This window comes from Falco punctatus, assembly GCF_963210335.1.
Source record: "Falco punctatus genome assembly, chromosome: 4".
Classification (NCBI taxonomy): Eukaryota; Metazoa; Chordata; class Aves; order Falconiformes; family Falconidae; genus Falco; species Falco punctatus.
Genome location: NC_137583.1, coordinates 44191557 through 44214570, shown reverse-complemented (window position 1 = coordinate 44214570; position 23014 = coordinate 44191557). Strand labels below are relative to the sequence as shown.

Here is a 23014-nt window from a genome sequence, read left to right as displayed (position 1 = left end):
TTGACAGCAAAACCGTAGTCGACATACATCACCCGGCAGACTCACCTCTCTGACAGCGATCGTGGGTCCAGCAGCGTTCAATGAAAATGCCATTTATCACAGTAGGCGGGCAGTTGCTCTTCCCTTTCACAGTTCCCGGACACACATCTCCACACTCTTCTTTGTCATCCTTGTTGGCCACAATGTAATTATCTTCCACAGAATCCAAAATCCTTGACCAGTCGATCGTGGACAAGTAACATAATTCGTTGTTCTTCTCAATCCGCACAGCGCCTCGAGTGATGTTCATCAGGTTATAGAGGCCGATCTCTTTCAAGTGAACCATCTCAAAAATGACGAGCGCGTAGTTAAAAAACAGATGAGTTCCCCGAATCACAGTGAGGTTGGGGAAAAGTCCCTTTAAACTCTCCAGGCCATACACACGAAAAAGCAGCAAGTAGTCTGTAATCATTGTCAGTTTAGGAAAGCTGAGCTCACGGAAATCTTCAGGCTTGGTTTTAAACATCAGCAATATTTGCAAGTGGCCCTCGATCACAGTGCAGTTCTCAAGCATGTTCAACCGGGTCAGATTGTTGCGAATGTCCATGCTTCTGCAAACTGGAAGGCAAAGAACAACCTTATTTATTCAAGAAAAGGTAATTGTTTTCATTTTCTAAATACACAGTTTTGTCCAACCGTACCGTAATATATAGCTGCACTCAGAGCATGTGGCTAGGGCCTTCTCAGTAAAGCATGCTCCCAGTGTTAAGAAATATACTGTGGGGAATGTGCCCTGGTATATTATTACAAAATAAAACTATTGCATCATTTTTGTTCTGCCATCTTGATCTTCCCTGTATTACCTCTGTCATGACTGCAGCTGTAACACCAGTCCTGAGACGTCATTTGGCATTTACAAAAGTAAGAGACCTCTATGCAACTGAATCTGTTTTCTTTAGATAGTTGCCAGCGACACACCTACCTCATCTCAGATTGTGCAATTAATGCCAGTGGATTAGAGGGAGTAATTTAGAATGGTTACAGGGTGGGAAAGATAGGAAGAGAATGATGGCTAGGAAATGGTAACGCTTCAGAAGAGAGCAGAAAAACCTGGAAATACACACATGCAAGAGTACAGCCTACACTCTTGCCCAGACTTTGCTGACAGGAGTTATTTACTACACCAGTAATTTTTGCCCTAAGCATTCTTTTCAGATTAGGTGTTTGGGCTTTTTTGTTATTATTTTCTCAAGGTTGCAAATCTCCCTGCCTTGACTATCTGGACAGTTTATTTAGCAGAACCAGTAACCCAAAGAATTGGCAAAAGGAAAAGTTACATAAATTAGAAGGTAAACAGAATAACACGAATCCAGGCACCCACAAAAGGAAAAGACCGGAAGGAAAAAGTTTGACTAGGGAAATACTGGGGGTTTTTTAAGTCTAAGCACAGGTAAGAAATCAAGAAGGAAATTCTGAACCCTATGCCTGTAAAGCACAATGGAAGTCCCAGCCATAACCCTTTTAAAAATCAAACTTCATAGAAATATACAGACAAACCTTTTTTTTTTTTTTTTTTTTTTTTTTAAGACTGCACCCACTTCCTCTCTTTTGTCTAAGGCCGAGATAGCCACCCCCCACCCCCGGATTAAAAGCACAGGAACTTTACTCTTTTTGTCACTGCATGTAAAGCTCACTGACTAAAATTACCGCATCGCAGCTGCAAGAAATCACCCAGCAGTGATCAGGCCTCAAAAAACTGATGTAGAGACAGATGTTTAATAGTTACAATTGTCTGACTCCTCATGGTTTTACACAGACCACTGCTGTGTGGGTTAAAAATAAATTCTATGCAAATGTCTTAATGATTATTCAAAAAATTGTTCCAGTGCAGTAAAAAAACCCCAAATCTGGCAACACTAATATAGGATTTGAAACAATGTTATTGCCCAATGGGATTTTTTGGCACTATATCCAAGCCATTTCATAAATTGCTTTCTGGAAGAAAAAGCTAATGTGCACAGTGCCTCAAAGATCAAGGATGTACTTTTTCAAAGTGGGAAAGGAAATCTGATGTGCAGCTAGCAGCAACCTCTTTGCCCCATGAAAAACTGCAGCCAAACTGGAAGCAAGCCAGAAAGCTGTCTCGCTGCACATCCCAACCATGGGCTAAAAGCACTGGGAGAGCCACAGATCTAGTTGAAGTATTCTAAATTACTTATTTAAAATAATTAAGAGGTATTTCCAAGGAAGCAAGTGTATGACAGGGTAGGCCAGTGGTTTCTTCATGAAAGGAGAAACAACAGAAGGACAAATAAAAGTCAGACGCTGACATTCAATGCACAAGTCACCAGTGCAGCTAAAACTATCCAGTAAATTCAAAATCCAGCATCTTGGTTCTTATATACTGGTTGCTGAGCACACAGGCAAAATACAGCATGCCAAAGTGGTGCCTACAACCAGCTGCTGTATCACAGTATGAAGTACTACCTTGAGTAACGTGAATGTATACAGCTGACCTCAAGGAAAAGGAAAGGTCAAAAAATACAACTCAGCTCTACAGACTAAGAGTAAAAGCTCTAGGCTTTTATTGTGGCTCAAGGCCACAACATATATATACATATATATACACACTAAGCATAATTACATCAGTCTTACATCTTTTTGACCAGAATTAAGTCACTAGAAACAAGCCACAAGCTGGCCCCCAGACAAGCCCTTAATCCACATGGCTATCACTGTTCAGCTCCATAGAAAGAGAAGAGAGCAAAAACTTGAGCACGGATGGAAAGAAGTTTGGTAGTCAGGAAGTCCCGCAAGTGCTGTGGCTGCACTTCAGGCTACAAAAAACTTCCTATCACCTGGTAACGCAGCCGGGGAATGGGGTCTGAAGGAGCTATCCCGGGTGGTCAGCTGCTGCATCAGCCCCATGCCACGCACCAGAGGGTAGGGTGCCATGCACCAAGGAAGATCATGGTCCTGCTTGGCTGAGGAAAGGTACGCATCCAGCAAGGCTTCACAGAGAGTGTTCTCTGCTTCTACCTAGCACCAGGCTGATCATCTGCGCTCCCGGAGGTCGCAGCGCTCACCACTTTCCTACAGACTCAAAAGAAGTCAAATTACACTGCTCGTGAATCTGACCCGTACCGCTACAGGCTTCTGGAGATCACTACTAAGTGCTGCTCCTGGCCCAAAACAGCCAGCAAGCCCCTCAAAGATCTTCCTATCTCCTCAAAAAATGCAGTGACTGAAACACCCACGCAGGGTACAAACCTCCCTCGCCTTCAGCTCTCCCCATCCTGAAACACATCCCTCACCGGAGATCCGTGACCAAAGGCTAAGATAGCCAAACATTTTGACCAGGTGACTTGAAGAAGAAAGGTAGCTGAAGCTGAATCTAAAAAGAGATAGGCAAAGCTTGGGAGTAAGCAGAAAAGCATTTTGAGGAGTTAAATAATCATCTAAATCCAGCAGAGCTGGAAGTGCACATCCACAATCCACCAGTTGTTTGCACTTTAGAACTATTCCTGTATTTTTCACCTGTTCTAAACTCTTGATACAGAGTGCATTATTTGTAATTAGTGCTGCCGGCACAGACCAGACAGGAGATTCCACACATCCTGGCAAACCAGGATGTGACCTGAGTTACTCAAACTCTGCTGCTTTCAAAGCTGAGCAACAGCAACGTAATAAACCTGGCACGCTGTCTGCTGTGCTTAAGGGGTTCCAACACCGGGGGCTTCTGCACAAGTCCTTTTAACGAAGGCAGTGTCAAACAGTGACGTTAGCCTGGTATAGAAACGTAGGAGGAATTTAAAACAAATTAGAGGTTTGGTTCTGAAATAAACAGTTGAATAAAAAGCTAATACAATGGTAACTCTGCAAAGATTAAAAGGGTTTATACAGATTTTTCCCACATTTAGAAAAAAAATCACACCTAAGAACTGTTCTTCATGCTCTACTTAAGTTTAGTTTTTCAGTCATAAATACTGCCCCAGTATCTGAGCTCCTTTTTTTTTTTTACCACCACAATGATCAGTGAAAATAATGAGTTAAGAATACCTGAAACAAAATATGGTTTTTTGTATGAGGGTTCTCAATCTTTTCACGCTTTTGAATTCTGTTCAGCAGTTTGTACCTTCTGCTCACGCAGTAGCTGCTTAAGTCACCCCATAAATTTATTGTTACCAAGACAACAAGAAGCAGTTTTAAGCAAAATAGTAAGTGTTTTTCCATAGCTTCCCTTGATAGTATTTCTTCTGCAGGGACAGGGGAATTAATCAACAATTCAGTATGAAAGCTAGGCAGGTTTGATCCCAAGAAGGAGAACAAAGTTGAGCAGTCAATTATGCTACAGACAACCTGGTTTCAGAAAACACATAAATCAGCTTTCAGGGAAATAAAAATCTCAAATTGATTCTCCAGTAGTAGGCCCAAAGCTATTCCTGTTCAAACTGCTGGCAAAATCTCTACTAAACATAAATTCCTAAATTTCAGCAGAAACAGGCTCCATGTCCAGCAGCACAGCACTACACTGCCAGAGAGGAAACACTCCTCCATCCCTAGTTACCAAGCTATTCAAAGCAGCTTAAAAAAAAACCCAATAAAAATATAATTATAGATATGTTTCATCAGACCCCCAAGAAAATGTTGTAAAGCATGCATTTTAAAAACAAACAAACAGAAAAATCCCAAGATGCCAAAGCCTCTTGAACAAACTAGTTTGGTAACCTTAAAGTACTGAATGAAGAAACTGGATCTGATGTCAGAGGTTAGTGTTCAAGATAAAGTCCAACCAGGGGAATAGCTGGAACTTAAGGCTTGTTTATAGTAAACCATGTGGATACCAAACCTTCATGATTCACTGCTTCAGAGGTCTGGCCCTTTATCAATCAAGACCAGAACAATGTAGCACTGCACAGAAAGATCACAAACCATTTCAGGTAACTGTTAGTTAATTCTGCATTTTTATAGCCTTTGCTGCCTACTTGAAGAAACTAATTATTTAAGAAAAATGACACTCACTTTGGTCAAGTCAAAAGCCTTGCAATTCTATGTAAGGCTGACTTCTAGAAGCAGTATTAGGAAACTGGGAAAAGGATTTGGGATAACTGCTGGGAGAGGAAAACACCCTGTTAAGCGACCGGTTAGTAGAAAGGACTGTAAGACAGCTTCTAGCCTACTCTAGCAATAGTTTCACAGATATAAAAACATTTAATTGTGAAATACTAAATTTTAAACTTCAGTTTTCCACCTCAGCCATTGAGATCTGAGCAATGAAGCAAACTGAGATATGGACTCAGAAACAAGCCCATGTATACACCTCCAGCCCCCTCCGACAACATCTCAGCTGCCTGTTCTCTTCCGTTACAGAAGACAGCGCTGCCGAACCAGGGCAAACCTCTCACGGAGGTCGCTTTCCTTAATGCCAAAAGCATGGATAGCCTCACAGTCTGGCCTAGAAAGCCTGGTTTGCTATATCATTATGATCTCTGCATTCAATTTAAAACATAAACAGAAAACACGACTCATGCTGCTGTGCTTCCCATGCAAAGATAAAAGGCAGCGAAGCGACTGCATCCCAGGACTGCAGGAGATCGCGCAGGGTAACAGGCAGAGATCAATGCCGACAGACCTTCAGATCCCTCGTTACTTGAAAGGGAGAGAGAACAGGTTTTACACGTTGCCAATATCAATGTAATTTATAGTCCACAAGACAGTCACCCCACAACTGACCTCCAGAAAGCTTACGGGTTCTACAGACTATTCAGAGACAGCGTACAACCACTCTTTAAAATAGCAAGAGGGCATGCTGGGACAGCTGACAGACACAGTTGTTGCCTGGTTTTGAGACAGCCCTGGCCTGCTGCACCTACTCTTTCTACTTGATACTCTTGGGAGCAAAATTTCACTCTAGACCGAGTCTCTCAACGTCAAAAATTAACACAGGCTTGAGATGGAACAAGGGACCAGCTTCTTAATGAGTTTCTGAGCGCATATGAGAGGTTGCACTATTTTAAATACTTTTAAATAAAAACCTGTTATGAGCTAGAAATAATAAAGAAGCAAATTATTTTCAAAGGCTATTACTACAGAAAGACAAAGTGAAATCTGTCCCACCTGCTGATGTAGGTAAAGAGATCTGAGCTACATTTCTAGCTCCCACCATCAGCAGCAGGCAAAGGAGTAGACGTGTGGAGCCCAAATTTAGGTGAAGAGTTTAGAAGGGAAGGAAGCATCCTCTAAATTCCAGTGACTATTGACTATAATTTTCTAATTTCTATAATCACAAAAGGAGCCCAAAGCTAGCTGCTGAGTTGGTAGCTGCCTAAAACTAGATGAGGTAAATCCCACCCTAAATACCAAAGCTAATGAATTGACGTGCATGAGTCATGTGTGAGATTTATTTCAAGCAGTTGCAATATGTTTACACAGTGATAAAAAAAAACACAACACACAAACTGGGTTTTCTTCATAAAACAAGATATATGTATCATCAGTTTATGTGCAGGTCAGGTCTCCTTTCCTTAACCCTTGCTTCTACTCCTCTCAGTAACTTCTGAACTCACCAACTAACTTCATTCACATGTAAAAGAGGAAGAGAGTTCTCACACATCATGATCCTGAAAGACTTAGGAAAACGGGATGGATTAAGGAGGAAAAACTCATCATCTCCATCCAAAGGATGCTTTAAGTGTGAACTCAAACCATCCCCCAGTTTGCCTGCTGAACCACCCACAGACATACTACATGATGCTTTCCCCAGCTTCTTACTTGACATTGCCTAAAAGTAGTAAGGGGAAGAGAAAGACATAGGGTACGAGAAAAACTGTGCAAGGTTGGGCTCAGAGATGGGGGGGTCTATTGTCGCTGGAGAGCAGCGTGATCATGGGGCACGTCTGCAGAGAACGCAGGACACAAATCTCCAAGAAAGCAGACTTCATTAGTTCCGTTGCTCAGGGAACAACTTGTTTGCTTATACTATTGTACGTGCATCTACCCTTCCAGCCATGCTGATGCAGGCCTTCACATTTAGCGTGTTGTTTTCCCCCCACACTGTAGCGCTGTGTGCTCTAATCATTCTCAGAAAATGGAGTCAAACATCATAGCAGCTGAAAACCTTTTTAATTAGGGGCCTTATAATCTAAATTGTCTGCAAAATAGAAAGTATTTGCGCTACATGAATGACATAAAAACATTCCACCCCAGATTTTACTTGGTCTTGTGCATCATTCCTGTTTCTCCATCCATGAATTGGAGAGCAGATTTTTGTAGTAATACAGCAAAGATTAGGGAGTTAAGATCATAAATACACTTGCAGCCCAAAAAGCAAGTATGATACAAATAAATAAATGAGAAGATTCACGGTAGTAGTAGTAGTAATAATAATAATAATGTTTTAAAATTAGGAACTGCTGGACTAAAGTTGTATATGTATTTACTAGTGTTTTATGTCAACCACCTTTTCCATTTCTCTGTTGTAACAGGCAGGTTTGTACACGCTTGCCAGCTGGAACCTACCCTCCCAAGTTAAAACCATACCAATGGTCTCTTTTAAGGCTTCCAGCATAAGAACATGACTGAGGAAGAAACTAGGCTATTTTTGCAATATAGAACTTGTCTGATTGCTGGGAAAAGCAGGCTGTCTTAAGGATACATCCTGCTTTATTCCCTGAGTATCACACACATCTCAAAACCGCCCCTCATCACACTGTCCGCGCTTGCACTGATTCTCTTGCTATCAGCTCTTCCAATGGGAAAGCTAAAAGGTAGGCTGTGGGGTTGTCTGCAGGAGAGTTTATGTATCTAGTCAGCTCTCTTTAAACAAACACGTGCCTTTCATTAAAGAACATCTGTAAAAATCACCCAGAATTAAGACCTCTAACTAGAAGATTTTCCCATGCAAGTTTATTTAACGTGACCCATCAAAACAGCTCATAAGGCTTAAACTTGCCGCGGATTTAGCAAGTTTGTGACCTCCCGTACATCAAACTCCGTGGATTTAGCGCACTTGCGACCTGCGGTGCATCATTACACCCCTACCCGGCGCCCCCGGGGACCCCGCTGCCCACCTCGGGGCTCCAGCCCCCCCCCCCCGCGGCTCTGAGGCAGCTGGAGGCCGGGCGGGGAAGGAAGGACACCCCCCAGCCCCACCACACCGACACCTCCCGACAGCGGAGTGGGATCGGGGGCCGCGCCCCTCCTCACACCTGAGCCCCTCCGGTCCCGGGTGAGGCCCCAGCCTGGCACACCACCCCCCCACCCCGCGGCCCCGCTGGCCTCAAGCCCCGACGAGCGAGAAACCGGGGACGAGCGACAGCCCTCCCTCCCGGCGCCCGCCGCCCCACCGCCACCGTGGGGCTCAGCCGCGGGGTGAAGGTCACCCGCGCCGCCCCCCGCGGGAGGGCTGTGGGCCCCGCAGGCCCCGCCACAGCCGCCGGCCCCGCTCCGCGGCCGCCGCCGCCGCCTCGCCCCGAACAGGTACAAAGGGTAAGCGGGGCCGCACCGCCCCGCGCCGCCCGCCTCACCCCCTCCGGCAGCGGCCGCGGCCCCGCCGCCCGCCCGGGCCCCATCGGCCGCCCAGGCCGCGCCCCCGGCCCGCACTCACTCTCCCCGCGGCTCCGGCCGCACCAGGCCGCCAGCACCACGGCCACGGCCAGTGCCGCCGCCGCCGCTCTCGGTCCCATGCCCGCGTCGCTGCAGCCGCCGCGGCTCGGCGAGTCCCGGCGGGGGCGAATCAGAGGCCGCGGGGCGGGAGCGGGGGCCGGGCCCGGCTTCGCATTGTCGGTGAGAGACCCGGCGGGCGGCCGCGGCCCCCTTTATAGCGCCCGGCTCCTCCCTGCTCCTCCGCGGCAGCCCCGGCGGCGGCGGCCCCTTCCAGCGCAGGCCGGGCTGGCGGCGGCCTCCCTGGCCAGTAAACAAGGGGCTGCCCCCGTCAGCTGGGAGCGGAGCGGAGCGGGGCGGCGGCAAGAGGCGGCGCGGAGCCGGGCAGGGGACGGGACGGGACGGGGGAGGAGCAGCGACATCCACCTGCCGGGGACGGCCCCGGGGGCTCAGCCCGCCGAGGGGGGCAGCGCCGTCGGCCTCCGCGGGGCTGGTCCGGCCTCGCCTGGAGCGAGGCACACCGAGGAGCCCGGGCGCGGGCGGCGGGCCTGAACGCGGCAGGAGAGCGGCCTTGTCCCCGCGGGCCTGCCCCTCCTCCCCTGCACCGCCTGGGCCTCAGAGCCTCGGAAAGGGGGTGCGGGGGGGGGGCACCTCCTGCGCACCGCCGCCATGGCCCAGATCAGAGCCGCTTCTAGTTTCTGGTTGTCTTTTTCCCGGTGGGATTCAGCATTCGCTGCCTTTGCCTCCTTTTTTAATCACCTCTGCGCTGTAGCAGTGCTAAGCCATGATAGCAGTTACCTGGCACTCGCTTCCACCCATTTCTGCAAGACACCGAGTTATAAACTGCTGCATTAAAGCTTTTTTAGTCCAAAAATTCTTGGTAAATAAGCATTCTTTCAATGCTCTCCCCCACCATCTTCACCTTACAAGAGATTCTGTATTAGGTGTCTTGCTTGGTGGGCCAGCAGGCAGCCCAGTGGTGGCCAGCAGGGCACTTGGCATGGGCTCCTTTTTCTAGGCACCAAATTGCAGGAAGAGAGGTTGCACTATTTTAAATACTTTGTGTTACTTCTCCGTTTAAAGAATAGCTGCAGTTGTCACAGGGATATTACACAGTCGTGAACGGGAGGAGGACTGGTCTATGAAATCACATCTATTTTGGTATGGTTCCCTCTGACGTTCTTTGAGGTTTCCCAGTGGGATGGGGAGAGGCCGATGGCCCGATTCAACTGAATCACCGGAGTTTGAGCAGTATTAGCTGTGATGGTACCCATGTAACAATAACTACATCTTCGCATTTGCAAACTATTTAAGATGAAAGGCCCTGCTTAAGTGGCGGCGATTTCTCTGTCACCATTACAGCAGGAAAAGATGTGTGTCTGCACAGCACGTTCGCTATCGGTTCAGCCTTTGGTGCATCAGAACTGCCATTGTGGGAACACATCCCCCACATTTTTGCTCATGCTGCCATTTTCTCAAGAACAGACGACTGCTTAGGACGCACAAGTACAGCAGAGACTCAGCACCTAACTCATTTCACAACACTTCAGGAAGTCAGGGCAGTTAAGGAATGGAAATAAACAACAAAACTATGTGTTCTCTGCTTGCAAATTAACCTGCTTTATGACTATAGACTTTGCACAAAACACACAGAGCCAAACAGCATCTAGACAGCTTGGGCCATGTGGAATTTGTAATGGGACTGTAATAGCAACCTACTTTTGCTTACACACTTATGTTCTTACTGCCTTTCATATAATAATGATATCACCTTACAGATTGGCACCAGAGGATTAAAGGCTACAGATTTATTATCTTTCCATCAAATACTATTTTTAGTTTCTAATTACTGATTAAGAATATCAGGGTGCAATCTTTCCAGCATCTTTCCCATAAGCTCACTGCTACATATTCATCATGCTACAGTACACTAGTTTTGCAATCAGATAAACCAACAGCAGCAATGTGGGTGCTGAGAAACTAAGCCAGCACCTGCTTACTCTTTTTTCTTTTTTTTTTCCTCTTCTCTCTCCTAATAGCTGCACTGCAGATTCTTCTCTAATGTCTGATTCAAGAAACCACTAAGTCACTGGTTTGATATATTAAATAGGACTCCTTTCTTCAACAACATTCTTTCTCCCCTCCACAGATGTTTCATGGTTTAGTTAAAATAACGTGTAACTAAGCAGTGGTAAGTATCTGCTATGAACTGTAACACTTGCAAACTACTGGGGTTCAGTTCTGAATCCTCTGAAGAAAATAAATACAGAGACTGGAAACAGAGGGTATCTACCTATCTGACGCCACAAAAACTTTTTTTCTGTTTTGATCCATTCCTTAAATAAATCTCTGAAGTATCAACTGCCAGGGAAGGAAAGGAAAATGGGTACGGAACTCTGAAATAATACTCTGTTTTCTAACTTTCAACATTTTTTTAATCTTTGATGCAGAAGATTATCTATAATTACATACCTGAACAGTGTGCACTTGCTGAATAATATTCCTCACAGGACAAAATTGTACAGAGAGTATCAGCCAGGTTACTATTTCTGTCTAAAGAATCCTCAGTGCATGTGGAAGGCAGGGATCTTTTAGTCTTGAAACTATTTAGAAAATTAGTGTAACAAAAAAAAAAGCAAATTTTTATTGTGCTTTCAGAGCTGGAACGCCACTGTGGTGTTTTCATGAAAACACACTACTGTTTTTGTCATCTATGGCATTTCAGCTGAGGTAATACCCAGTAAAAGTGCTATATACTATACAGTATGAAAGCAGTACATCGCAAGACAATGCAGTAAGTTTACAGGCCCCATCAAAAGCCCCATTCCTTTTGAAATCCCCAAAAAAGAGCCATTCCATGGATTCCTCTTTGCTCTAGTCACTTCACAGCTGCCAAGAATCACAGGATGGACTGAAAGGGTACCAAAAAGCCAGAGAAACAGCAATTTAAAGCTGTATGTCTAATGCCTCCTCATAAAAGGTGCATAATGTCTGTCTGTAGGGTCAGTGCCCTCCAAACAATGGCATTCACCATTTAAAAAGAAAATAATAAACGCAGGCCCTTATTCTTTGCTTATTCTTATAAATATACAAAAATATAAAGGTTAAAATAGCCTAGGGCTATGGACACGTTACCATGCCCAAAGATGTTTCAGATTATGCTGCTTTTACATGGCCCATCTAGCATGTCTTCAAGTCGTGGAAAAGAACTTTGACATATATTGTCACAAAAAAAAAAAAATGTTGGGGCCCAAACCTTGCACTAGTTTTTGCATTCCGTGTGCACTGGTCTACTACATAGCCCACAAAAGTTGAGGGAAAAAACAAAGAAACCCAAACAACTTTTGGGAGCAGTGTCCCAAGCTTCCTTTTCTGTGAGACTGGAAACACAGTCATACTGCTCTGCCTTACAAATGCCTCCACACGAAACCAGCCTAAGCATACCAACATCCTAAACAGATTCCAGCTCCTCCAGATCGATGCTGCTAGGAATTGAAGCCCTTGGAAGCCCACCCCTGGCAGCAACATCCCTAGAGGAGGAACCACCTTTGCACAAATGAGTACGGAAGATGACTTTGTAGACCAGCTCGACTTTACTCCCTACCTTCTGAAAGGGCTGAAGCTGCCAGCTTTATCATCATTTTCATTGAGCTTTCCCCTGCTCAAGTTAACAAAAGGTAAGAGACAAAGTTGCTTAGGCACCAAGAACACAGTTCTTCAAAGTCTTATCTGCAGGGCCTGCTGTCTGCAGCAGCATGGGGACGCTGAATGCATGGGCGTTTGCATGCTACCCTTGGATTGCAGTCATCCTTGTACTGACGCAACTGCACATGAGAGAGAACACAGCTTGACTTCCCCATCACCAAGACACTGCGCTTGCTGAAAGCTGTGTGTCTTGAGAACGAAATACATCTTTCTCTCATGAAATATGCACTGGAACCAAACACGTGGGTGGGTTACAAAAGTAAAGTTCCATGCTAATTAATCAGCCCTGGAATATTCAAGGAACACAAAGCTTTGTGCCCAAAAGGAGCTTTTAGAGCAGTTGACTCACTAAGAAGATACATCGGTAGTAATTCTAAGTAATTTTAAGAACAACAGAGCTGAAATTCAGTGAGCCAAAGCTACGCAGCAAGCCAGAAGGCCGAGCTGAGAGTCAGAATTCTCACTTTCTGCTTCATCCACCATTCAGCGCTGCCTGATCCTAACAACAGGTCGCAACTGCCTAGGTGAATAGTTACACTGTTGCTCAGATTGCTCTATTTTTATCGTCAAACATACTTGCCTGCTCACAAGTTTCTCACCATGCAGTACGCACGTTATTCAGCCTCCTGTCCTTTGAAGATGCAAAAGAATTGCTGTTGAAGCCCACAATAGCCAAGTCTCTGCAGCATTGGCAGGATGTTGCTGTAAAGGCTACAGAATTGACTTCTCAGTGACTAAACCCAAACCTGAGAGTACAGGAGAGCCAATTTTGGAAAATGTATCTCATCCTGTTTGGAGTCACACACAACCATTTGCCAAATTTCTTAATATAAAATACTTCACGTCATGGATTGACAAAGTTTCTTTCTTACCCTTCCTTCCGTCCGCACCAAATCCAGTAAGTGACTGCTCCTTTCTTGATGGGAGAAAGCTCAGAGGATGAAGATCCGGTCACTTTTTGTGCTAAGGACAGTTTTTTACTGTTGAAACAGGAAACACTGTCAGATCCTTCTGGGGAATTCTATTGTTACATTAGCAAATACAACCTTTGCCCAAGGTGAAAGTGGCAGAGGGCATCTCTGTCACATGTGGAAAGAAACTGGAGATGAAGGATGCAAAAGAAACCACAGCTCTTCACGGCCTACTGCAGCATTGCCTCGTCTTATCATCTTTTATCCAGTTTCTGGTTTTGTTCAGTTTTTGGATGTCACAGAGGCAGATGCAGTATTGGACTTTGTTTCCATTCCTTGTTGGAACATCTTTGTTCTAATTTGGCATCAAACTTCTAAACTTAAAAGAACCTCAGTTTTTCTTCATTGCTACAAAAACCACCCTACAGTTCAGCATTCCCAACCTGTGTCTAGCAAGCAGGGCCCAGCTGTAACACAGCCAGAAAGATCTGTATCTGGCCTTCAGCCCCCTCATCCAGCATTCTCTCCTACAGCTTCTCACAGGTACACCTAAGCCAACCCCACACCTAGTTTGCACAACCTACTCCCCTGCTGCCAGGCATGCTGTTCTCTATCAGCAACCACGTGCAAGTTAGCGGCTGCAACAGCGTCACTCTAATACGTGGTATGGGCATGCCACGCTCCAGGCAACCAACTGGCTACACCAGTTCTAACCTACAACTCACCACCCCTTGCTTTGTCTCCTTTTTTCATTTCTTTACACTAACGCATGTTTTTACTGATGCAGAGCCAAATTTGGAGGGACAGCACTCCAGGCAGCACAGGGGAGTTCAGCAAACCACAACTGTGTGCTCCATGCTGCTTTATCTCTTATTCTGCATTTTGAATGACACAGAACTTCTAGTTCCCATTTTGATAACCAGTTCTTTCTGTAGCTAGGAGACACGCCCTTTCTTTGTAAACGTTACAAATCAGGCATATCTGATCCATTATTCACTAACTGCTGCTGCTTCCCACTTCCACCTCCTATTAGGAGGTAGCGCGCATGCCAGAAATGTCACGGCAGCATCATGTGACAGGTGGTATTGATTTAGCTAAGTTGGGTTTTAATGTCACTCCTGTTCAGTGGGAACACACGGTGAGCACACACCGAGCCTCAGCAATGTGGCAGATCAGGACAAGAGCTACCTGCCCTGCACTGGGGTGTAGGACTGTGGCATGGCATCAGCACTCTGCTGTAGACCAAGAAATTCGATTATTATTTGCTGCTCCTATCTGCTATATTATTGTGGTTAAAATTTTTTTCGTGCTTGTGACTATTAATCATAAGACTTTGCTGGAAACCTGACGTGAAACTTCATAATCAGAGACAGAACAGAGGTGACTTGCCTGGTATTGCATGGTGAGCAATACCACTCTGTTGTTTTTGCCCTTTTACAAGATACCCCCTCTTTTGGCAGAACAGCTGCCAGTTTGGAAAAGCTGCATGTCAGGCTTTACAGGCTGCGAGCAGAGACTTTGCAACGTAAAGCCCGGGCAACATATGCCCAAAACAAGCTGAGATTACCCAGCCACAGGAACTGTTGTATACAGCACTCTGGTCCTGATATTCCCGCATCCTTACTGAAAGACTATGTACTGTAAACAACTCTTCCAAAACATCAAATCTAGCTGTGATGGAGGCCACCACTTAAACATTAAGTATTATAATACAAGGAGTCTATATCACCAAGGATGTTTGCTAGAAAAGCTTAGACTGACCCGTGGTTACTGTTGCTGCCAGGCTCGGAAATGGTGCATTCACCGTCCTGACGTGACCTAAGTCTCCAACATTTTTTTTTTTTTTTTTACTTGCTCTCTGAAAGTAGGTAGTCTGCCAAGAAGCCAATGAAGGCCCAGCCCTATGCCTGATAAACATCTCTCCATCTGGATTTCCCAAGCTTTTGGGAAAGTTAAGCAATTCTCACTTCACAATGTTTGCAACTCTCACAGAAAGCTATTTCTATATATAACGTTATTCTGTAGACGGAAGCACATCAGAGCCCCATGCTACAAAATGGAGCCGAGGGCTAAAGTGACAGATCGCACAACCCCTGCCCCCCCCATAATTAGTCAAAAATAAAAACTGTCACTCCACCTATGACATGTCACAAAGCCTTGGGTGATTGTTTATTCTAATACTACCAGAACCGATCTCCAAAGTGCTTTTGAATGACTATTAATCACTAAAGGAACTCAAGAAAAGCAAAAGACTGCAACTGCCAATTGACAACACAGCCATTGCGTGCAGGGAGATTGCTGGCCACTGAGGCAATTAATCCGTTGGGTTTGCCAGGGCAGAAGGTAACATTCTTCCACTGGGTCAGAGGTAACCAGAAGCTCTGTGCAGCACTGGAGGCACTGCGCTCAACAGTCATGTGAGATATCACAAAAGGTGCTAGTAATTACAGAATTCAGTCTCAGTTCTGGCAGTTTACCCTTCAAAGTAACAAACACTCACAAAATGTCAACAGCTAAACAGCATGTGTTTCTGAACTGATTTCCTAGCAGGCTTCTTGGTAAAGGAATGGCTGTTAAGTCTTGGAGGGGTGGATATTTTCCTGGGGGCGAGCTATCACTAGTAGTTCCCCTTCAGGTCTTTCCAAATGAACTTCTAATTTCTAAGTGCCAAAAAGCAGAGCCAACACATGGCTGACAGCAAAATTCAGCTGCAATGACAGCAAGTCTTTTGCAAGCTGGAAAAAAAAAACCCTCAAGTAATAAAGGGGAAAATATTATCAATGATGAAGAACTAATGTTGTATCACAAAAATCATTCCGGCACTACATACAACCTCTGCTCTAAGAGAAGAGCCCAGCACTGAGATGCCCACAGGGAGAGTAGTAACCAATCAGAATTAAAAAATAATTTGGTGACAGCATTCACTAACGAAGCACAGTGAGATGTCAAATGTTACAGTTGAAGAAAAACTGCTGGGAAAAATAGAAATGCCTATAAATGGATTGCTACATTTCTATAAAGTTCAAGGTAACTAGTTTGCTCAAACAGAATGAGGATATCACACAGAGTAGCAGCTAGAATAAAAAGCCATATTTCATAGTATAATCACTCATTTGATAATCTGTAAGTGAATGGCATACTATTGCAAACATCCTATTACATGAACAAAAATGCTTTACATAAAAAAAGTTAACTGTCTTCATTAACACATCTGGATTGGGAAAGAACAAAGAACAACTCTGAAACAGAGCCTGCTACTTTGGGATGCGTTCAAGGCAGCAGTCAGATTTTTGTAAGAACTCCATTGCTGTGACAGAGCTCCTCCCCGCCCCTTGCTCTCAGCCAGGGCCGCAGCGATCACCGGACGTGCCTAGCACACCCAGCTGGTGGCTCCGAGCTGCGACAGGCACGGCAGAGGAACCCTCTGGCTCTTCAGCAAAGGCCACCTGCTGCTCCTCACTTCCTCTTAATGACCGCACAGATGCAGAATGGCTTGTTTTTAGCTTATCACAAGCACCTGAAATGGCTTTTACGTTGTCACAACAAACCTTGCTTAACTGCATGCTCTCTAGCAGTAGCAGCATTTAAAAAAATACTCATTCCAGTTTATTTTATATCTGCTTTATTGTAATGACCTCTTAGGAATATGAGTTTGACACACTCCTGACCAGAACAATTTGTCTCAAAAGGTAAAGGCTGAATTTTTAATTTTCTAAAAAATTATTTCTGTCTTGGAGACACCAGCTTCCTTTGCCCACATCTTAAGAGTGAAAAGATGTTTGCACAGGTGAGGTTCACACCATATGGAGAGTACTGTTTGTACCATTCTGCTGTGCCAGGGTCACAGTGTTTTCTTGATGCAACAGCAACAACAGACAATGAGCAAGTGAGAACATTTGTGCATACCAAAAAAAAAAAAAAAAAGAAGCAAACATTGCAACAGCAAGCAACTTCAGCCCTTCTGTAGTAAGTCTAAAATGAAGAAGACTGCCAAGTCCAAAGTCTCAAATACCCATATGGGAAAAATTTGAGTCTGAGAATAATTTTACCTGCTGATACTCTCTGAATCGGAGCCAGGCAAGCAACTCAATGGCAGCATTCTCTTTCTATACCCTACAGCTGTGTATGTACATAACTTTGTAATTAAATATCCTGTTGGCAGCAAGGTCCTAGTTCAGCGCAGTAAAGCTGTAAAGACAGGAAAAACTGTAAGACTCCAACTGTTACTTGTATTTGCATCAAGTAAACGCCTTTTAGGAATTTTAACATTTGCCACAGCCACATTAAAAACAGGAGTATACTTATACGCTAAAGAACTTAGCAGCAGCTCAGCGTAAATTGCCATGTTATCCCATTCTCCCCTCAACAGGCAACAGTATTCACTAGGTAAAAAGTAACCAAGCATCCAAGAAAGCCTTCCTCACGAAACCCTTCACTGAATCCAGTGATTGCACAAGACAGAGATGCAAGGGCAAGCCTTGGACAGCCTCTTTAAGAACATGATAGGTGAAAAGGAGACTGCTGACATTTATCATACCAGCTGAGCTTTCCAACCGCACTTCTGGGAATTTAAATAAATAATAATAAAAAAAAATCATTTTAGTTTGGGGAAAATCCTGATAAAAAGAATCATGCTGATGAATATAAAACAAACTACAATTAACATTATCCATAAAAGCCAGTTGACAGATTTCTTTGCATGCTGTTCAAGGCGGTCAGATTCATCCTTGAGCTTCTCAAAGTTCTGGTCTGCCATCCTGAGAGAATGCGACAGTGTCTGAGGAACAAAGAGAACAAATGGTTTCAAACTCAGGTTTAAAAGTCCCGACCGCTATTTTTTCCAACTGAGAAAAGGTAATTGTGCTACAAAAGCAGACAGGTATTGCCTCCAAGCATCTCCCCAGTTTAATCTGAAGTTATAGATACAGTATTTAACACATTGGCACTTTAACCTTCTAGGTTGCAAAACTGAGAGGCAAGCACTTCAACATGTGCTACCTGGTTATCTTGTTTTATCACATTCTGTGCAGCCAGAGTGTTGTTTTTGAGACTGCGAGCCAAACTTAGCATTTCTTCAGCTAACTTCTCCTGCATATCCTGATGGTGCTGTAACACAGCATCCAGCTCGACGGCTGACTGCTTCTCATCAGATGCAGGGCCTCTGCAAGAACATAAAGGAAAAAAACACTGGTATTTGTACTTCCTTGTGGGTCTATCTCCCAAGGTTTCCCCAGAACTCTACAACTCTGACAAAACAACAAGAAGTCATCATATTTTAGTTTCTACCAGCAGGTTGCTGGTACTTCTAGATGAAGTACATTTGTGATTTAAAGGTTCTTGGGAAAGTAATTCCCAAACACTTAAGCATCAGAACGAGAAATTTTTACTTACTTTCGCTTTCTTATGTTTAAGTCCTCATAATCTGGAAGACAAAAAAAAAAGTTACATTTGTGTTTTATAGCACGTTATAAATTCCTGTGCAGTCATAGGCTGAAGAAATAAGATTTCTGTAAGGGATTTTCAGATGTCCAAATGCTACCTGGTCCTCTACCCCAGGGAATATGGATTTCTAATGCCTACTTACTTTCCACAGGGAAAAGACAACACATAACATCAAAAGTATGGTTGAGAGAAAACAAACCCAGAGATTAATCATATCCCCAAGGGCACGGTTTAAGCCTGTGTGTCTTGGCACTCTCTTTCAGGACACATCAGATTGGCCTAGCTCCAGCCACTGTAACAGTAGCTATGGAAACCACAAATTAATTCCTACCAGTTCCCTACATGAATAACACAGCTGTATATTTAAGGGGAATTGAAGAACGCCAACTCTAAGCGCCTAAAAATCACATGATTTGCTCAGAACAGGACTAACAACAAAGGTAAATTGTCCTTGTTAATTCTATAACTAGAACATCTGTTTCTGTACAAATTCTAGAAAAACAGGTTCCTGAAAGTCCCTGCTACGATACTGATGAAAGCTAAGTGTTGTTATCTGTTCAGGTTTTTGGTTTTGTTTGTTTTTAAAATTGTCTATCTTGAAAAGAAGTGAGCCACTAAATTAAAAGCACACTTTGGCCAATCTCTAATACCTGACATTCCTCTTTCTCTCCCTTGTAAGACTCAGGTTAACTAAAATTAAACAACAGATTAAACTTACCATCGATAGTCAAGGGGTCCTGGGAGGCAGAAAGAGAAACAAAACAGAGAATTACAAAGGGCCAGTGATAAAAGCCAGTCCTCCAGGTCTAGCATAGTGCCTGTGTCCAGCAGACTATCCAAATCAGAAAAGGTGACACACACCCCTCCACCCCCAGCCTGAGGCACAGCCACCAAAGGCAACTGAATGCAATCGGAGACAATATATAAAGTAGCAGTAAAAAGCAGCAGCACCAAAACATACTGTACCAAGCAGCTCACTCCTCATCTTGCCTGTGCAACGAGCCTTTGTCTGCAGATGAACTGTTTTAGTAGCTGGGGTTCTCTCTTTGGTTGTTGTAGGGGTACGTCCAGGGGCCAAGAACTGATTGGCCAGAGCCTTTTCAGTTGATGAAGACTGTGAGCAGGATGAAACAAGTCATGAATATCACATTCTGCAGCGTGTGGTCACTGGGGTGTGTGACCAACAAGGATGCAGGGAGCCCTTCTGTAGCTGCTTCCCATAGAACAGTGAAATCTGTCTGATCAGCAGCACTGACTGCACCTGCAGTAATTGCAGTACGGCTTATTGGCATCTCACAGCTCCCCAGACACACATGGTACCATCCAGAAGGGGCATCAGGCCTAAAGGACAGGACCTGCCCCTCTATCTCACACATCCAAGAAGTGAGAAGTATGCAGGGAAGATGTACTTTGCTTTCCAATAGCAGAAGTTTCAGATTTCATACAATACCCCCTTTTAAAAAAATATCCAAACCCCTATACATTTATTCATGTTTTTACACAGACTGCCTGATAAGATTTTCACAAGTGTTACTTTGAGACATAAAGGCAAACATAGGAACCAGGCAATAAGGTGAACATAAGCATAGAACACTTAAGTCTTTTCAAGCTGAACTAACAGATCTTACCAATTTTTCAGCTTCTAGAAGCCCCTTTAGGAAGTCCACTTTGCGAGAATATTCATTCAGCAGTTCTGGGGCTGGCTTGCTATTGAAATTGAAGAGGAAGAATATGAAAACCAGAAGTTATCAGTATTTTCTATTGCTCAAGTGACTTAAGTGACAAATAAAATGAAATAAAAAGAACCCTAATGCATAGTTCTTCTTAAGAGAAGTAGCCCCGGGCTAGGGACATACTTGCAGCTCCCTGGATGCCCCGTTTCCCTGGCAGCCGGGCACGGGCCCACACAGGGCCGAGGTGATGCCAGGCCAGTGCAGTGTGGCAGCTCTTAGCGGGCACAGTTTCTCCCTCACCGCCTGGTATTCCCACAGGGAAATGTAGGTGCTGCTGCGGTGTCTGCGGGCTCCGTGTCTTGCAAGTATAAGGTGAAGGAAACCCCAAGGTACCTGCCTGCCATCGGACTTTGGAGCGACTCACCTGGCTTGCTTGTTCAGCTCTCGGAGCATGTCTTCCAGAGCGGCCACATACTGAGGAGAAAAAAGCCTTTAAACAACAGTATTAAGCAAAAACTTTGTCTGGCAGGGGGTTCTGCATGGCTGAGCGGCAGGCTGTGGTTTTAACGCTGCACAGCACTCGCTGCCTCAGTGTGCTCCCAGCAGCCCCACCGCGCTGCTGCGGGGCCAGAGAGTCAGGAGGCTCCCGCGGTGCGGAAAGCTGGGCCGGGCCTCACCTTCTCCAGCCGCCACTCCTCGCGGTCCCGCCGCTCGGCCGCCAGCGCCTCGCACCTGCTCAAAAGCCGCATCAGGTTGAGCTCCAGCCGCGTCGCCGCCATGGCGGCCGGGCGCCAGCGGAAGCCGCCTCAGGGCCACTTCCGGCAGGGCGGCGGGCGCCATCTTGGGGCGGGGCGGGGCGGGAGGCGCGGGGCGGGCCGGCCGGCCTCTAGCGCGGCGCTCTGACCGCCGCTTTATTTAAAACCATCACCACCCTAAACCCAACCCAGCCCTCCACAGACGGCTGCTGCTCTGGGTCACTGCGGCCGTGCCGCGGTGGCACCGCCACAGCCATGGAGGCAGCAGCGCCCGAACTGTGCTCTGCCTTCGCTTCAGCATGACGCAAGGCCGACGGACCCGGGATGCCCGAGCAGCTCCGAAGGGCTGCTGTGCACCGCCTGCTGCTTCCAAACCTTTGATGTCAGATCGCATCTGGTCCTCTGGGGTTGTGCCGCACGGGGTGAAGCGTGGGGAGGATGAGGCGGCTCCGCATCGTGCCAGGGTCCTGCACCGTGGCTGCGTGCTGAGCTGCTCGTTTGCTCCAAGGGCATCAAAATACTCGGAGGAACACCAGGGGCTTGCCCTTCGTGCTTTCCCAATGGTTTGTCAAGTACTCACAATGATAATGCAATTCAGATTAAAGGTTTCCTTCGGAAGAAACCGTTCATTAGACAAAACAGACGTTTAGAAACCAACACGTGTATTTTTTAAAAGTGCAATGTATTAATAAACATTTTTAATATATTTTGGTCTCAGTTAAGGCTATTACATTAACAGTTTTGTAAACCACAAAGAAAACTGTCATAAAAAAAATAAAAAATTAAGGCAACACACTGATCCAAACTCACTGTTAGAGTCCATTGTAAAGGCAAATGGAAAAAGGCCCGGGTAGCAGAATCAGGGGACGTTTCCCTGTACACTCAACACATGTATTTTACTCAACATCAGTTTTACGTTCTACTTCCTTTGCAGGGTTTTAATTTAAAGTGAAGAATATTTGCTTTAGACAACTCTGCTTAACCCTTACAGTACAGTACATGTCCAGGCTGTCTTCCCTGCAGCCACTTAAAAGAATGTGAATTAAGTTCACAGCCTTCAAAGGGTTAAAGCCAAAGTTGCAGTCAACTTAAAAAAAAAAGTCCAGACAGCTTAAGTATTTCACTTCTCTACACAGGGAATGTGAGAGTAAGGGTCCGAAAACCTCCGTTTTACTTTTGCTGTTGGTTTGTACTCATCCAAGAGTTCCTGAGCATGGACCATGGCAGACCCTTGTGCAATGTATACAGAGTGGATTTTATCAGTTCGCCTTGCTGGCTGCTCCCTTTGTCTCACCATTATTGGTGACTCTTTGTTAGCTGAAATCCTGCCCTGGGATTCTGTACATTTGAAAATCCCAGGAGGAAGTTTTATATTTGCTGTTGGCATCACTGGAGTTCGACGGGGCACTTTAATCTTGGGCAGTGTTAAAGATGATCTGTGTCTTGAAGCCAGGGATGCAGAGGAAGAATTTGAAGAGGTTTGCACAAGAGAAGGCACTTTGCAAATGTCTTTGGCAGACATACTGGAGTTCTGAGCACGGCAGTGTAATCCAATAATTGCTTTAAAGAAACAAGATACTTAGATACTGAAAGCGCGCATAAAACTTGATACAAGCAACTATGGCCAGATAACATCTGGTCACCTGGCTGTATGCAATGAAAGATGTAGAATAATAAAAAAAACACATACTACCTTAGTACTGACCTTCGGTATCCACCCGTCCTGTTCTATCTTCAAGCAGGCTCTCTGTGCTTGCCGAGGTCTCGGAGTCTACATTTTCCTCATCAGAGCCTCGCTGATCAAGCTCAGGTAACCGGTAAGTTATATCTTCCCTGCATCAAAACAGAGATTGTAGCACTCTAGAAAGACAATGCCTCTGATATGAACAACTTCATGCAGCTCATATTCAGGGGTAAGCCTTCCTGCAAGTAGTCATTAAATATTAAT

General features: G+C 45.1%; 3 protein-coding genes across 12 annotated transcripts in view; all 3 read right to left on the bottom strand.

The window, feature by feature from the left end:
• The window catches only part of INSR (insulin receptor), a 64261-nt gene extending 47600 nt beyond the window's left edge, over positions 1-16661 (bottom strand). Inside the window, exons 1-2 of one of the 2 annotated variants that reach the window (XM_080386810.1) lie at positions 13158-16661; positions 46-597 (exon numbers count right to left, since the gene is read on the bottom strand). In XM_080386810.1, coding sequence (XP_080242936.1) covers positions 46-586 — 541 coding nt within the window. In that variant the 5' untranslated portion in view covers positions 587-597; positions 13158-16661. The other variant, XM_080386809.1, reaches the window with a different exon arrangement.
• A 140-nt stretch (positions 16662-16801) lies between these two features.
• USE1 (unconventional SNARE in the ER 1) lies at positions 16802-21577 on the bottom strand. Its single transcript, XM_080386859.1, has 8 exons — positions 20989-21577; positions 20736-20785; positions 20267-20345; positions 19600-19752; positions 19357-19375; positions 18588-18618; positions 18195-18357; positions 16802-17973 (listed from the first exon to the last, which is right to left on the bottom strand). Exons 1-8 carry the CDS (start codon positions 21088-21090, stop codon positions 17791-17793), a joined length of 780 nt encoding a protein of 259 aa, XP_080242985.1. The 5' UTR covers positions 21091-21577; the 3' UTR covers positions 16802-17790.
• A 133-nt stretch (positions 21578-21710) lies between these two features.
• MYO9B (myosin IXB) overlaps positions 21711-23014 on the bottom strand; it is a 44938-nt gene continuing 43634 nt past the window's right edge. For 8 of the 9 annotated variants that reach the window (XM_080386794.1, XM_080386792.1, XM_080386795.1 and 5 more), the window contains 2 exons: positions 22772-22899; positions 21711-22626 (listed from right to left, as the gene is read on the bottom strand). In XM_080386794.1, the coding sequence (XP_080242920.1) occupies positions 22187-22626; positions 22772-22899 (568 nt within the window). In that variant the 3' untranslated portion in view covers positions 21711-22186. Of the gene's footprint in view, positions 22627-22759; positions 22900-23014 lie in introns of all 9 variants that reach the window. The other variant, XM_080386798.1, reaches the window with a different exon arrangement.